The 16,983-nt window shown below is 41.5% G+C and overlaps 1 protein-coding gene across 2 annotated transcripts in view; it reads right to left on the bottom strand.

Moving 5' to 3' along the window:
- dusp16 (dual specificity phosphatase 16) overlaps positions 1–16,983 on the bottom strand; it is a 109,126-nt gene that overhangs the window by 2,133 nt on the left and 90,010 nt on the right. For both annotated transcript variants that reach the window (XM_078568141.1, XM_078568142.1), the window contains exons 4-6: positions 10,710–10,873; positions 10,175–10,334; positions 9,030–9,153 (exon numbers count right to left, since the gene is read on the bottom strand). In XM_078568141.1, the coding sequence (XP_078424267.1) occupies positions 9,030–9,153; positions 10,175–10,334; positions 10,710–10,873 (448 nt within the window). The remainder of the gene's footprint in view (positions 1–9,029; positions 9,154–10,174; positions 10,335–10,709; positions 10,874–16,983) is intronic.

The raw sequence follows: 16,983 nt of genomic DNA, 5'->3' as shown, positions 1-16,983 counted from the left end.
TTAAAAACAAAAGCAAATTTAATTTCCTCAAATGAGATGGATTACCACAAGTAGCTAAATTCCAGAAAACATTTGTTCCAAAAATAGGCTTACCTGTGTTTATTTGATGCAACGTAACTAAATTGGTAATTAAACCAGCAAAATTTAAAGAGCATTTTTGTGATTAACTGTTTAAAGAGTATTAATCCTTCCCCACTATTGATAGCCACCATAAAGGAGGATTCTTCATCTATGATGAAGATAGCACTTCAATGTAGCTTGGGCAAACAGGAGAATGTGGGAGTAGCTTGATGGGTTTTTACCCCACAACCCCAGTTGATACTCAGAACAAAAACTAAATGCTCAACTGTGCTATTTTAATGCTTAGAGTAGCCATTGAGCTGCAGTTGCCAATGGTAGGAATAATTGTTGCTGCCAGGCAAATGCCAGGGGGATTTATCAAATTTATGGGTGGGGGGGCAGGGGGGGGGGAGATGCCCATCACCCACCTGCCTCCATGACACACAACGCTTTTAATAGCTGTGGTATATTTGGCATAAATTAAAACATTTACCCGCAATATCCTTGCTCCTAGATTCACTAATATATGGCACTGGGAGTAACCCGGAGATGATTATTAGCTTTTGAGGTCCTGTCCTTTCATTTTTCTTTCAGGTGAAACTCTGAAGTTTCAGAGTTCAGGAACTTGAAGGACCTCAACCTTTTTCCTATTATATTATTGGTTCCAACTTGGCCCACAACTTGTCTGTTCCCCTTTTCAATGCAGAGTGCCTTGCACTCATTTATTTGGCTGTTTTTAGGGTTGTAGCCCAGTTATCAGTTAATGAGTTCATCCTCATCCCTCTAGAACACTTCTCGATATGTTGTTTCTTTTAAATATTCTAAAAATTTCTATATGACAAAAAACTTCATGTCTTAGATTCAAATCAGGAGCTTACTACTATCCCAAATATACAGCAGCTAATAATTGTGTTCTGTATCACTTCATGAGATTATGCAATCTGATTAAACAGCAGTGCTTTAATCACACTTTTCAGGGACAGACTAATTGAATTTAGTACAAAGAAAGCAGTTAGACAAAGTGTGCACATTTGATAATTCCTCTCCAACTGTAATACAATATGGTGCCCTGGAGAAGTGGTGCAGGGTAGAGGCCTTCAGGTATTGGGACCAGTTCTGGGACTAATGTCTTTGTAGGAAGGTTTACTAATTTTGTTTTAAGGGATAGATGGTATGAATTTAAATTAAAGAAAGCAAAAGTAAGGTGCACATTTAATAATTCTCAAACTGTAGTGTAATATGTTGCTCAATGTTCATACTACAACACATATTAAGCTGTGCAAACTTTTCCAAAATATTCATATTAGTTCTCACTTGGATCTTGAAGATATTGTTAGGGCACTGTGTATTTCTCATGTCGCTGATCTAGTAGAATTATTTACAAAAACAATTCTAGAGAATTTCCATTAACCACAAGGTCAACATTTACAGCTTCTCTAAACTCTGGACTTCACTCTTTTTCACAACAGACACTGGGGGAGGTGGGTGGGAGGGAGGGGAAGAGGATGATGGAGTTCTTCTATGCATTATTACTTTCTGAAATAGGTTTACACTTTGTAGAGAGGAACATTCCTTCTTATAATTAAGGTTTTTTTTACAGATCAGGAGGAATAGTGCAAAAAAAATCTTAAAATGTTTTTATGAAAATGTCCCCTTGTTTTCTAAAGATGCTGACACCCCAACCAGAAAACCAGTACAGTACTGCAGTATTTTTGGTACTAAATTAGCTTACCCAAATCCCATGAACACAAACTGTGAATTTTAATTGAATGCATCTGAATATTATGAAAACTGATGTCTGTCGAAAAATGAACTGATTCACTTCAAGGGAGGGAATCTGCCAGTCTTACCTGGTCCGGCCTACACTGACTCTACTCCCAAAATGAGTAGTTAACTGTTAATAGGAGTTTAGGAACAGGAGTAGGCCATTTAGCCGCACAAGCCTGTTCTGCACTGAATGAGATGACGGTTAACCTGTGACCTTATTCCATATACCCACCTTTACCCCATATCCCCTTGATTAACAGATATCTATCAATCTCAAATTTAAAATTAGCATTTGGTCCAGCATCGACTGCCATTTTCGAGAGTTCCAAATTTCTACAACACTTTGTATATAGAGGTGTTTCCAAACTTCACTCCTGAAAGGCCTGGCTCTAACTTAGGCTAAGCCCCCTAGTTCTCGATTCCTCAACCAGCAAGCATAGTTCCTCGGAAAAACTCAGCAGGTCTGGCAGCATCGGCGGAGAAAAAAAGAGTTGACGTTTCGAGTCCTCGTTCCGATGCTGCCAGACCTGCTGAGTTTTTCCAGGTAATTCTGTTTTTGTTTTGGATTTCCAGCATCTGCAGTAGTTTTTTGTTTTTAAGCATAGTTCCTCTCTCTATCCTAATAGTTTGAGGTGATACCTTAAAAATTTAATCAAATCATCCCTTAATCTTCCAAATTCCAGGGATACAAGAGCTATCATTCTACTAAATTTAAACTACATTCCCTCTGGGGCCAGTCTATCCTTCCTAAGATGTGATGCCCAGAATTGAACACAGTACTTCCTGGTGTGGTCTAACCAAGGCTTTTTTTCACACAGCAGCAGCAAAATGTTCTAACCCCTTGTATTCTGGCTCTCTAGATTTAAAGGCCAGCTTCTATTAGTTTTTTTGTACCTGATCGTGATATTTTGATTTGTGTACATTTGGGCCTCCATGACTTCTCATCTGTTCACCATCTAGAAGGTATCCTGTTCTATCCATTTTACGTCCAACATGGATTACCTCACATTTGTCTACATTGAAATTAACATACAAAGAATTGCCAAAGATTAAATGTAATTTTATGATTCTATCTACACAGCTTACAATGCTGCTATTGACTTGTCATCAGCAAACTTTGATACGTGGCTCTCTATCCAAAGACCTAAATAATTCATAAATAGTGAAGAGTTCAGGCCTCAACACAGATTCCTGTGAGATGATACCACTCACTTCCTGCCAACTAAGTGTACCTACCTATTATCCTTATTCTATCTACTGCAATTGAGCCAACCTAATCTGGTTAATAATTTGTCCTCAATTCCATGAGCTTCAACTTTAGCTAATAGTCTCTTGATTGAAGTCTCTCTCATAAATGGCTTCTGGAAGTCCATATAAATACCATCCATAGACATTCCCCTGCCCACTACTTCAGTCACCTTTTCAAAAAAAATTCTAATTGTTCAGGTATGCAAATATGCAGGTTGCACCCTTTAAGGGGGAGGCAGTGGCAATGTCACTGGACTAGTAATCTACAGGCTCAGGTTAATGGTCTGGGGACAAGGGCTTAAATCCTACATGGCAGCTAGTGGAACTTAAATTCAATCCATAAATTTGGTATATAAAACTAGTCTAATGGTGACCACGAAACCATTGTCGATTATCATAAAAACTCATCTGGTTCACTAATGCCATTTAGGGAAAGAAATCTGCATTCCTTATCTGGTCTGGCCTACACATGATTCCAGATCGACAGAAATGTGGTTGACTCTTAACTGCCGTTTGAAACGGCCTAGCAAGCCGCTCGGCTATATCAAACCGTTACCACAACAAATCACCAGCATCAACCTAGGCACCAGGAACGACAATGGCAAATCCAGCCTTGTTGACACTGCAATGTCCTCCTTACTAACATCTGGGGGCTTCTGCCAAAATTGGGAGAGCTGTCCCAAATGCTAGTCAAGCAACAGCCTGACATAGTCATACTCAGAATCATACCTTACAGACAATGTTCCAGACACCACCTCACCGACTGCCATGACTTCAGGTGGGTCTGTCCAGTGTGGTATACAGTCCAGAGGGAATTTCTCTGAGTCCTCAGCTCTGGACCCCATGATGTCTCATGGCATCAGGTCAAACATGGGCAAGGAAACCTCTTGTTCGTTACCACCTACCATTGCCCCCTCAGCTGATGAAGCAGTACTCCTCCATGTTGGAATGGAGGCTCCACTTGGAGGAAGCGCTGAGGGTGGCAAGGGCACAGAATATACTCTGGGTGGGGACTTCAATATCCATGGCTCAGTAGAATCTTGAGCAGGCTGAGTCCTAATGGACATAGCTACTAGATTGGGATTTTGGCAGGTGGTGACAGAACCAACAAGAGGGAAAAGCCTACCCTACCTCATCCCCACCAATCTATCTGTTGCAGATTCATCTGTCCATGATAGTATTGGTAGGAGTGACTACCACACAGTCTGTGGAGACAAAGACCTGTCTTCACATTGAGGATACCCTCCATCATATTGTGTGGCAATACCACCGTGCTAAATGGGGTAGATTTCAAACAGATCTAGCAACTCAAGACTGGGCATCCACGAGGTGCTGTGGGCCATCAGCAGAATTTCACTCAACCACAATGTATAACCTCAAAGTTCAGCATATCCCCCACCCTACCATTACTATCAAGCCAGGGGATCAACACTGGTTCAATGAAGAGTGCATGAGAGCATGTCAGGAGCAGCACCACATATCTAAAATGAGGTATCAGCCTGGTAAAGCTACAACACAGGACTACTTTCATGTGATAGCTAGAGCTAAGCGATCCATCTACAAGGCAAAAGTCAGGGGTGTGATGGAATACTCTCCACTTGCCTGGATGAATACAGCTCCCACAACACTTAAGCTTGACACCATCCAGGACAAAGCAACCCACTTGATTGGCACCCCATCAACCACCTTCAACATTAACTCCCTCCATCACTGATGCACAGTAGCAGCAGTGTGTACCATCTACAAGATGCACTGCAGCAACTCACCAAGGCTCCTTCAACAGCACCTTCCAAACCTGCGACCTCTACTACCTAGAAGGACAAGGGCAACAGATGCATGGGAACACCACCAGCTGCAAGTTGCCTTCCAAGCCACACACCATCCTAACTTGGAAATATATCGCCATTCCTTCACTGTCGCTGGGTCAAAATCCTAACTCCCTTCCTAACAGCACTGTAGTGTACCTACACCACTTGGACTGCAGCAGTTCCAGGCAGCAGCACACCACCATCTCCTCAAGGGCAATAAATGCTGGCCTTGCCAGCGCAGCCCACATCCCATGAACAAATTTTTTTTAAAACTCCAATGCGGCTGTTTGATCAGCTGAAATTTTTCATGCTGTTCAAACATTCTATCCTTAATTCTTGACTCTCTCAGAAAATTACTAACCAGACTATAGTCCCTGGTTTCCCCTCTCACCATTCTAAAATAACAGCGTGACATGCAATTTTACAATCTGTAGGAACAGTTCCTGAACTGAGAACACTGGAAGATCATAGGGCATCTGCAATGTTCTCACCTACTTCCTTGAAAACCCGGATTTGAAAACCATTTGGTCCTGGAGATTGGTCACTCTTTAATGCCATTGTTTTCTTCATTACTGGAAATTTGCTTATACCAACTTTGCTTAATCTCTGTTCCTGATTTAATACACTTTCCTTCGGTTGTCCAGCATGCTAGCCTCTGGGCTCTATATGTCTACCATTTCCTTATTTTTATTTATAATATTACTAGTTAGTTTTTAAGGGCTTTCACTGTTCTTCTTCACCCTCTTTTCCCTAATATAACTGTAGATGTTTTTTGTTTTCGTTTCAATATTCCTTGCAAGTTTTTTTTCATGTGCCGTTTTTGTAGCTCTATCTGTTTTGTCACCCTTTGCTATTCTTTTTATCTCTTTAATTCTTGTATGCATTTTCTTTTAGTTTCATGTTGTTCCTTACTTCTTTAGTCATCCATGGCTTTTTTTTTTGACAAGCTCTTTCTCTTTTGGGGTATAAAATTGTTCCAAATCACATTAAATTGTTTTTTGAACAGCCCCGTCATGAACGCTGAGCTTTACAGGATGGTTATGTTTTAAAATGTCGCCTTTAAAATGAAGGTGAAACAGAACTTTCTGAAAAGAGGGATGATGAAGTCTTGGTAACCATCTCAGTTCCGAAAAATGTCTGCGTGATCCGGTTGCCATGGATAGAGAAACTTGAACTGAAACCCATTGAAGTGTTGGATGCCAGTTATAACATCTTTTCACAGTATTTCACAGAAAAAGGATGCTTCTGTGGGCAGGCAGCTGGACTATTTTGTGCTTGTGACCAAGCATGATGCTGGTGACTGTTCAGTTTCTGTTCAGAAGATTTAAGGAACGGAGAGTTGCCAAGGTGTGCCTTGCTGGGGTAACTATATCCAGGAAAACTCAGGCCGAGTAGAACAATTGTCAAAGGACTCTGGAAGTTTTGACCTGATGTGGTAGGGAGGTGAACCTACTGGAAAGCTGGGAGTGACTCTAGAACTGTCCCTGTAATGATACATATCTGCCAGAAGAAAGGCATTGCGTAGAAATGTTTTGTAAGACATATTTGGTCGCTTTAGTTAGTTAATGCAAAAGTACCTTTTCTTTAGTTCACTGTATTAGTGACTTGTTAAGTAACATTTGAGCTATGTTGATTTCTGTAACTAAAAGTCTTGAAACATGAAATCTGGTCCTTTAGTTCTTTCAGTCAGTCACTGGGAAATTAATCTTTTTCGAAGTTATCAATCTTTACAGAAATTGTAACATCCCCATGTCATTTTACCCATGAACAGATTTGCCTAATTCACTGTGGACAGTCTCTACGTCATCCTGTTGAAACCAGCCTTACCTAAATCTAGAATCTTAAGAGTCATTTTGCATTCCCTCCTTTTCAAAAACATTGAACTCAATCTTATCACAGTCACTACTAGATAAACATTCACACAGCATTAGGCTCTTAAAGAAATCTGGTTCATTGCTCATTATTAAATCTAATATGGCCTGTCCCTTTGTTGGTTCTAGAACATATTGGGAAAATCTTCCTGTTATGAGCTTATCTGCTGATCCTAAATTCCCCATTAAAACCGCGTTGCCTTCACATGCTTGTCTAACCTCTGCATTAATAGATTCTAGCATTTCACAGTTACTACCAAGGACTTATACACAATTCCCATTCCAGTTGTAAATTCTTTCATGTTTATTTATTCTACCTGTAAAGTCTCCACCACCAGATTGCTTTATCTTTTAGTCTTTCCTTTACCTGTAGCACCGGATACAATTTCTGATTATTACTCTAATCTCTTCCTTTTTTTATTTGTTTTCACAACTATTAATTATACTAACTTTTCCACCTGAACCCTCTCTCCCATTTATTAGTTCACTGACTTTATAATTGCCCTCTTTATTCTGTCCATTAAGCCCCTTGTTCCAGCCAGTACAGGCGGAGCCTTGCCTAAACGTACAATTCTTTCTTGTCCCTGTACTGATCTGAGTGTCCCATGAAATGAAACCCCTCTTTCTGACACCACTCTGTCAGCCACATTTTCCTTCCCTGACCTGCTTATCCTTATGTCAATTTGCACATGGCTCAGCTAATAATCCAAAGATTATTGTCCTTAAAGTCTTAAAAAAAAAGCTCCTAGCATTCTGAAAAATGATGTTTTTCTACTCTTTCCTATGTTAAAGGTCCCAACATGGACCACAACAACTGGATCCTCACTTTCCCTCTCCAATATCCTTTCTTTCAAGCCAGTTCGGGATGCCCCTTGCCCTGGCACCAGGCAGGCAACAAACAATGTGGGTCTCTCAATCCCCCAATTATCAAATCCCCTACAACTGCCACAATACACTTCCCCTCCTCCCTTTGGAAAGCTTCCTCCTCTAAAGCTGTTATGGTCAGCATTCTGTCTGTCCTTCTGACAGCCTGCACCCTTTTCCTCATAGGTAGCAAGTACATTGCACATTGGATAGGATCGCTTTTATGGATCCTTGTTTTTTTTTTAATCCCACCTGGTTTCCCCTTATTCTGTACACTAATCGGTCACACCAACCCCTTTCTGAACCTTCACCTCAATGAGGTGTGACCATGGCCTACAGCAAACCGTACAAATACTCCTCCCCTCTTACTTGTTGGAGTGTCTTCAACTTGCACTGGAGCTCAATAACACTGAGCCGGAGAGACTCCAGCCAGAGACATCTACTGCAGGCATGTTCACTTGTGGAAAAACTCACTGTCCATAATCTCCCATGTACTGCAGTCTGGACACACTGCTCGTTCTGCCAGTTGATTGGTTTTATAAGTTGCCTCACAAGCGATTCAGCTGTAAAACAGTTGCTGCGCAACAAAACCATAAAAGTAGTACCCGATGGACACAAGGGCAATGACCCAGGCATCAGGTCAGGACAAGGTTCTCATAATCCCAGCTCGATTAACCCTGCAAAGTTCCCCTCTTATATCTGGGGACTGTGTCTAAATTTGGAGTCTACTATAATAGTATTTATAGAATCATATTTATCAGCCAAAATCCCAGACCCTTCCATCATCTGCCCTGAAAATGCCTCGTCTCAAGACCACATGGACATCCCCCTCCTCCTATTATAAATGTCAGATTCTAACCAATTCAGTTTTCTCCGCAACAATAAAAAAAAGCTAATTTGCACAAGACACAGAATAGACTATGTGCCCTGAAATCATCCTGGCTGCAGTGTGGAAGACCAGCACACCAGAACTAGCCACACCCTTAGCCACGTTATTCCATTACACATACAGCACTGGTATCTAATTGAGCAAAATTGATGAGTATGACCGACCACAAAAAGGGCACATCCAACTTAACCAATTGTTGACCTATGAGGTTTTTCCTAATTAATAGCGAAGTAAATCAGCAACATCAAGGCAATGCCATCAAATCTCACTTAACAATAGCTAGATCACTAATGCTTAATTGGTCATTCATACATGACACACCAGCCACAAACCATATTACCGCCATCTCAAACTTTTTTTTAAGGATTAGGTTATGGTTTGATTATATGTTTTGTTTAAATAGTTAATAACTTCATACCTTTAATTTGTTACTATCTCTACATTCTGCTGCTTTAACTCACCTTAAGAGTCAGTGACAAAATCTCTGCAAAAACTACTAACTGATAACATAATACTTCTTACCTATAAGCTTCATCTAGTGACATATCCATTCTCTTCATTATATAAGCTATGGCAATGGTGGCAGAACGGGAAATTCCAGCCAAGCAGTGCACCAACACGCAGCCATTTGATGCCTTTGCTTTCTCTAGAAATAAAATGAAGGAACTTTAAGCAATTTTTTTTTTTAAAACTGAAATTACGACCTACAATATTACAACACTGACTCTTAACCAGAAGTTTAGCTTTCACTGTTATAAATGTTATATTTTATTCACTTTTCCCTGAGTCCCTTCACCCCATTGCCTAGTCGCTAGGTGATGCTCTGGCATGTATCTAGGTGCTACCTCAAACTTTCATTATTGATTGACTCATGAATTTGACCTTTCCACAAGCTATCTTTGCGAATCTCATGTTTTATCAAGGGACTGAAAGAAAACTCAACAGCATGCTGCTAGGTTAACCAAAGAATGGATTTGATGTCATCAGTCCCGATATATATTGGGCTTGGTCTGTTCTCCGCTTTCAAATTTAGCTTTGAGAAAACAAATTGATTGCTCACATCAAGCAGGCACTGAATAAATCACAAAAATTCCATTAAATAGCTGGCAGTGTTTGGAAAATTTGTAAATTAGAATTTTTATATTGGTTGATGTAAAGAACTCTTTTGGTTAAGTACTAAAATACAAAAGAAAATTAAACTTATCCACAAAATGAATAGGTGGTTAAACTTTATCAACAGGCAGTACATTTGCTTCCTCTATTTGAGTGGTAACAATTATTTCGATCCATCGCACTCCATGAACATTTACGCCAACCAACGTTATACAACCAGTTTTAAGTAAAGCTTTGTTTGATGCTGTACATAAACCTGGATACATATGTTAAAAAATCAAAACAACATCAGAGATTTTACAGTTTCCATGCTAATGGAATAACGTAAAGCTGTCAGATGGAAGACACAACATTCCACTATGAGGGAGGGGAGAGGTCATGACAGGGCCATGCACCCCAAGCTTCTCTCACATGACCGTCTCCTCCTGGCTGACTAAAGAACAACAATTGCAGTCCAAGTTTCAGAAGAGTCGCAACAAGAAAGCATTAACAAAATTACCTCTTAAAAAAACTTAACAAATTATTTCAAAATCAAGAACAAAGCCCCTACTGACCTATAAATTCTACCGACTTGTCAAGCCAAGGCAAGATCTTCTCACAAAAGCTGTCATTGACTGGAACTCGTAGGAAGTGACTCTCTGGGATAAAGTCAGGTTTTGGGCATGTGTTACTTGCATTGAGTACATAGCCGATATCAATCTGTTGCATTAGCTCCTATATTTGAAGTAAAACAGAAGGCATGTAAATACAATGGAATGCTAATCAGTGCAGTTAAAATGGTAGCACTGTCTCAAACTTGAGCTTCACTGTCACGACCCTACCATATAATTGTAATATACAAAGTTGGCTATAGAAACACTATGTGCCCAATTTTAACTATGAACTTGTGTGGGTTTTGAATTAATCAAAGTCTCGCCACATTTATTTCTTGTATATTTTCAGTGATATTATTAATGCCACAAATATCTCAAGCAAGCAGAAAAACACGTTACTTTAATAGAAAAATCTAAGTCAATTAACTACAGTGGGTGGGGTGGCTATTCTGTGCAAAGTCAAAGGTTTATGCACACTGGCAGCTACATTCCTTACCTTGTCCAACACATCTCGTTGGCAACCAAGATAAAGATGAGGAAGAATGCGAGTAGGGCCAGTGTTGGTTACAGGTAAGCATGGCTGTGAAATGCTTGTTGGCACTAGAGTAGATTTTCCTTCACAGAGACCTGAGAAGCTAGATGAAAATGTAGCAAATCCACCTAAAGAAAACATCAAAAACAGACAAATGGTCAGAGAACAAGTGAAAACCTTATCAGTTTATTGTTCTGTGTTAAAGTTCACCATTTTAGGAGTCTCTGTTATCTTCTAGGTTCAGACTTAGTCCTTGATTTATACCTCCTCCACATAGACTCCTGGCTACCACTGCAAGTCATAACAATTGAAACTGATGACTCACTGAGCACAAACCATTCTGTGGCACAATGAACTGCGATAAAACAAATGCACAATCACACGGTCCCAGTTTTAAAATGATGATTGTGTACAATTGTTGTCTGAAAAGAAAATAAAGACTTGCATTTATATAGCAATTTTCACGACCATCAGACATCTCAAAGCGTTTTACAGCGAACGAAGTACTTTTGAAACGTAGTCACTGTCCTAAAGTGAAGACTTGCTGTCAGTCAGATCTAGTGGATGTGTTGCATGTTATTTCACATTTTTTTCAGTCATTGCTTGAAAGGCAAATCACATTGTGTAAATGTTAGTGACGATTCTAACCCACCTAACCATTAGATTAGAGTTTATAGGTCAACAAAATGAACAACTTAACCTTACTACACCTTTCCTGTTATGATATTCCTGCCTGCCATTTTAACTGCTCATTTAATTTAAGCCAGTGCCTCCTTAATGCACCCCGCAGTGATTTTAACTGCCCAATCCACTGAATAAAACCTAATGGGATTGCATTCAGGCACTGCCTGCCTGACTGATTGGACAGACTTACTGAAAGCATTATTTAAAGGGGCACTCAGATCATAGGAATCTGTGTGCTGTTGTGTTTCGTAGATTTCCAATAGGTTTTTGAGCTTAAAGATTGTTTTTATGTCACCATCTGCCTTATTCATCCTGATGAAATCCCAGCTCATCATAGCTGCTATTTTTGCTTCATCATTTCTGGATGGAGGAAGAGAAAACTCATATCCAAGGAGAGTAGCTATTGGCACATTAGAAGGTAGCAGGTGAGAAAGGTTGCTGGAATAAGGCTATACCCAACCCACATGGTCAATTGAACATTATTTTTCTGGATATTGAGAAGCAGTACCACAGCAGGCTGCAGTTCACTGGATAGGCTGCCGTTGATGTATGCAGCCTTCTATAACATAGCCTGTTTTTTGCTGACATGGACCATATTGTGCCACTGGCTGTCCAAGTCAATGGCGCCCTTAACTTTATTGACACAGGTCCCTCTCTGCATCTGCAATGTACACTATGTGAAGGCACAAAGCCCTATTTGCTAGGCCCAACCAATGCATAACCTTTCCCATGGACGGTATTATTCAAAATGAAAGTGGCCCGGGATTTGAAAGATTGGCTGATTTCCCTTGTACTCAGGTTCTTATATAGAGTGCACACATGAAGCCACCAAGACTCCAGGCGACCAGCTGACAGCTTTCATCAATAGGAAAGGCCTTCACTCAATTATGGCCAGTCAATGTGATTACTGCAAAAGGATCATAGAAGTCTGCATCTGTTTCACAGGCAGCTATCACAATCCCTTCATCCCCTGCGACATTCATCAATCCCACACCCCCCAATATAATTCCATCCTTTCCGTCATCTAACAAATGTACGTAGGAAATCAAGCACTATGCACAGCAGGTGCAAATAAAAGATACCTTGGGTTATTGAACAGCACAATGCACTGATACATAAGAAGCCTTGTGAGAGCTGGAACTTGAATTAATAACTTCACACATTAAGTAAAATTAAAAGAAGCATTTAGTTTTTAAAAAGGAAGTGTTTATTCTTGTTCTGTTGGCATTTACTCAAACTTGCAGCTAATTGCAGATAACAAATTTCCTACTAGAACATAAATGTTCTCTTGTTGAACTTTCATACTTTCTGTAGTGAACAGAGAAAACCAAATCCATCAGATACATGAAAAAACACAGTTCCATTCATTGTAGAGCACCAAACTTGAAACTTTTTCAATCACTGCCCTGAAAGTAGGCAGAGATATGTTATTACACATTTTTGCCCATTGAATTCTGAACCGCAACCTTGCTCTATACACTGTTGAAGAGATCAGTAATACAAAGATTTTCATTGGCTCAGATCTATATACAATCGCCCACCCTTTGCAAAAATGCACATTATTTTAGTAGTACAGTATTTATTATTGCTCTAACGTTATAATATTTGAGAGGCTGTAATCAAATTTTATGTATTACCTCACAACCAAAGGACACATTTCTCATAATTTCCTAATTATTATAGCTCCTATCCCCTAATGCCCTTCTTGAAAAACACATTCACAAGCTAGGAATGTGAATGAGGTCAAATCAAAATTGCCTCCATCAGCTTGTAGAGTGAAGTGGGTTACATCAACAGAAATAAAAGCGTGACAGCCGCACGTGTCCTTTCTGCTTTAACTGCCAGGCTACCTAGAAAATGACAATTTGTAGTGCATGTTGCAAGCCAAGCTTCATGGACTAACAAGCCAAAAATATAGCACCAAGTTGACAAACGTGTAAAAAGATGCAAGGCTGCAGCCATCCAAATTACAGAAATGCCGTCATATCACTGAAAACATTGAAAACTAGAAACCGGGGTTCGGGGTTCTGTTCGGTGGATTAAATGGGACAACTGATGTGGTCTCGACTCATCCAGACTAGGAGGGTTCAAGGCTCAACCTTTGCTGAGTTACACAATTTCAACCAGGCAGCAAGTGGGGTGCTATAATTTGCTTTGGCGTCCCCAAGCTTGCATGAAGATGGGGTAGGAGGGGAAATTGAGAATCAGCTTCAATTCCTGCTCCTAGTCATCACTCAGTGACCTCCGCTAGAAAAGCATGTGCAACTTCAGACGAGAAGCCCCTGTAAGAAGCACTTATCCAGGCTTCATAAAACATCAGTTTTTAAGATAAAGACTGGAGAACAGGGAAGAATTTACTTATTTTTCCTCCTTCACTATTCCCCACCCATGCCTTACTTGTCACCAGTGTTGCACTGCAAAATCAAAACAACTTGAACTTAAAGTTTACAGCCTTTAAATTAATGAAAGTCCAAAGACATTTCATAGGAGCAGCACAAAGCAAAATATGACACTGAGCTATATCAGGCAGTATTACTGCAAACAGCCAAAATCTTGGTCAAAGAGGTAGGTTTTAAGGAGTGCCTATAAAGAAGGAAAGAGAAGTCCAGAGGAGGAGAAGTCCAGGGAGGAAATGCCAGAGACTAGGGCCTTCACAGCTGAAAGCAAAGCCAATGTAAAAAATCAGAGACGCAAAGGGGCTAGATTTGGAGGAGCACAGATATCTCAGAGATGTGGGGCTGGAGGAGATCACAGAGATGAAGGCAGATGAGCTGAGGCTGGCGATGTTATGTCGGTGGAAACAGGTGGTCACAGTGACGGCAGGACTCTAGCTGGGCATTCATCTGAGTCAATGATGACACCAAGGTTGTGAACAGCCTGGTTAAAGCTCAGTTGCCAGGGAGAGAGATGGAATCGGCAGCTAATGAATGGGGTTTGTCACAGGGGCAAAGGCAATGGCAGTATTTTTATTTAATTGGAGGAAATTTTAGTGCTGAATGTTGGACAAGCAGTCTGATAACTTAGCAAGAGTGAAGGAGTCGAGAGAGGTGGTGGCAAAGCAGACCCTCAGCGACCTGTGAAATCTGGCAATGCGTTTTCAGATGATGTCGCTGAAGGGCCTAAGGATAGGTGCATGGGGGGGGCACAGGAGGTAATGGTGCAGGAGCAGGAAGGGCAACCATTGCAGTTGATACTCTGGCTAGGATTAGTAGATAAGAATGCAACCAGGCGAGACAGGAGGATAGTGTGGTCAACCGTGTCAAAGGCTGCAGACAGATCATGAACAACAAGCAAGGATCGCTTACCAAAGGCAGAACAGTCACCAAGCTCAGGAGATGAAAATTGAGGGCAAAAATATTGAGATACTAAATGAGTAATACAGTATGAGAAGAAAATGCATCTACTGTCGTGAAACCATGCTTTATATCAAAAAGTGATTTTTGAATTTACTGGCTGGAAACCCCTAATTGAAATTTTAAAAAGGCTTGGGATCATAAAGCCAGCTGCACATTTGCACCATCTACATTCCAAAAACCATTCAAATGGAGACAAGCCATCTGAAAAACTGCACCAGGAACAATGGCCTTGAAAAAGGATGAATGGGAGCCATTTCCTTCGCATCAGCAAAGCGTCCAGACAATCACCTGGGGACTCAACTAGGTGGGGACCAATCATTAGACATAACCATTTGGACAATGCAACCCTGGCTGAATGAGGAATTCTCAGCCATGGTCTAATCAGGTTACAACTGTAATATGCTGAGTTTTTCTAGCATTTTCTGTTTTTGTTTCAGATTTCCAGCATCCATAGTATTTTGCTTTTATCTTAGTATATTAATTCACTGCCACTTCTCTTCCAGGAATGCTTACCTTGAAGAAGTACTGCTCTCTCTCCGACAGGATTTCCGTTTGTCTTTTTTGCCCTGTTCACCTTTATTGCTTTCCATTTCCCTCCTGGTGTCTGACAAGGTGTTTACCAAAATTCACTTTCATAGCCATATTTCCTTCCCCAATGACTGTCTCCGTCTCCGACTTACCCATATGGATTCCAACTGAAGTTCCATCCCTCATGTTTCAAATCCACCCAAGATTACAGGTATGTCCAGGACATGTAATGTTCCTCGGACTGCTGTTCTCGCTGCATCCTGAGATCTACACCCAGTACCATGCGCCGCTATATGAACATACTCGACCTCCCAACCCCGGACAGCCCGCTTCTGCCTCCTTCCCAAAGTCCATAAACAGGACTGTCCTGGTAGGCCGATCGTGTCAGCCCGTTCCTGCCCCATCATTTCTTCCTATCTTGACTCCATTCTCTCTCCCCTTGTCCAGTCCCTTCCCACCTACATCCGCAATTCCTCTGATGTCCTGCGTCATATCAACAATTTCCAGTTCCCTGACCGTAATCGACCACTCTTCACCATGGACATCCAATCCCTCTACACCTCCATCCCCCACCAGGATGGTCTGATGGCTCTCCGCTTCTTCCTTGAACAGAGGCCCGAACAATCACCATCCACCACCACTCTCCCCCATCTGGCTGAACTTAGTCTCTCACTGAACAATTTCTCCATAAATTTGTCTCACTTCCTCCAAATAAAAGGTGTGGCTATGGGTACCCGCATGGGCCCCAGTTAAGCCTGTCTCTTTATGGGGTACGTGGAACATTCCTTGTTCCAGTCCTACTCAGGCCTCCTCCTACAACTCTTTTTTTCGGTACATTGATGACTGTTTCGGTGCAACTTCATGCTCTCCTCTGGACCTGGAAAAAATTTATTGATTTTGCTTCCAATTCCCACCCCTCTATCACCTTTACATGGTCCTGTATATGCCCATGCCCCTTCTGACATGTCTGACATGTCCCTTCCCTGACTGTCCACCAATATTCATTACAAGCCCACCAACTCCCACAGCTACCTTGACCACAGCCTCTCACACCCCGCTTCCTGTAAGGACTCCATCCCATTCTCTCAGTTCCTTCGCCTCCGTCGCATCTCTTCCAATGATGCCACTTTCCAAAACGGTGATTCTGACATGTCTTCCTTCTTCCTGAACCTAGGTTTTCCCCCACCCCACTGTGATTGACAGGGCCCTCCACTGTGTCCGACCCATCTCCCCCACCTCTGCCCTCACAATTTCTCCTCCTGCCCAGAAGCATGATAGGGTCCCTCTTGTCCTCACTTTTCACCCCACCAGCCTCTGCATTCAAAGGATCATACCCTGCCATTTCCGCCAACTCCAGTATGATGTCACCACCAAACACATCTTCCCCTCACCCCCCATCAGCATTCCGTAGGGACCATTCCCTCCGGGACACCCTGGTCCACTCCTCCATTACCCCCAACACCTCATCACCTTCCCATGCAGTCGCAGAAGATGCAACACCTGCCCCTTTACCTCCTCCATCCTCACCATCCAAGGGCCCAAACATTCCTTTCAGGTGAAGCAGTGCTTCACTTGCGCCTCCTTCAATTTGGTCTACTGCATTCGCTGCTCCCAATGCGGCCTCCTCTACACTGGGGAGACCAAACGCAGACTGGGTGACCGCTTTGCGG

Source organism: Cetorhinus maximus, chromosome 22 (genome assembly GCF_964194155.1).
Source record: "Cetorhinus maximus chromosome 22, sCetMax3.hap1.1, whole genome shotgun sequence".
In the NCBI taxonomy this organism is placed as follows: domain Eukaryota; kingdom Metazoa; phylum Chordata; class Chondrichthyes; order Lamniformes; family Cetorhinidae; genus Cetorhinus; species Cetorhinus maximus.
This window is presented reverse-complemented; position numbering and strand designations above follow the sequence as displayed.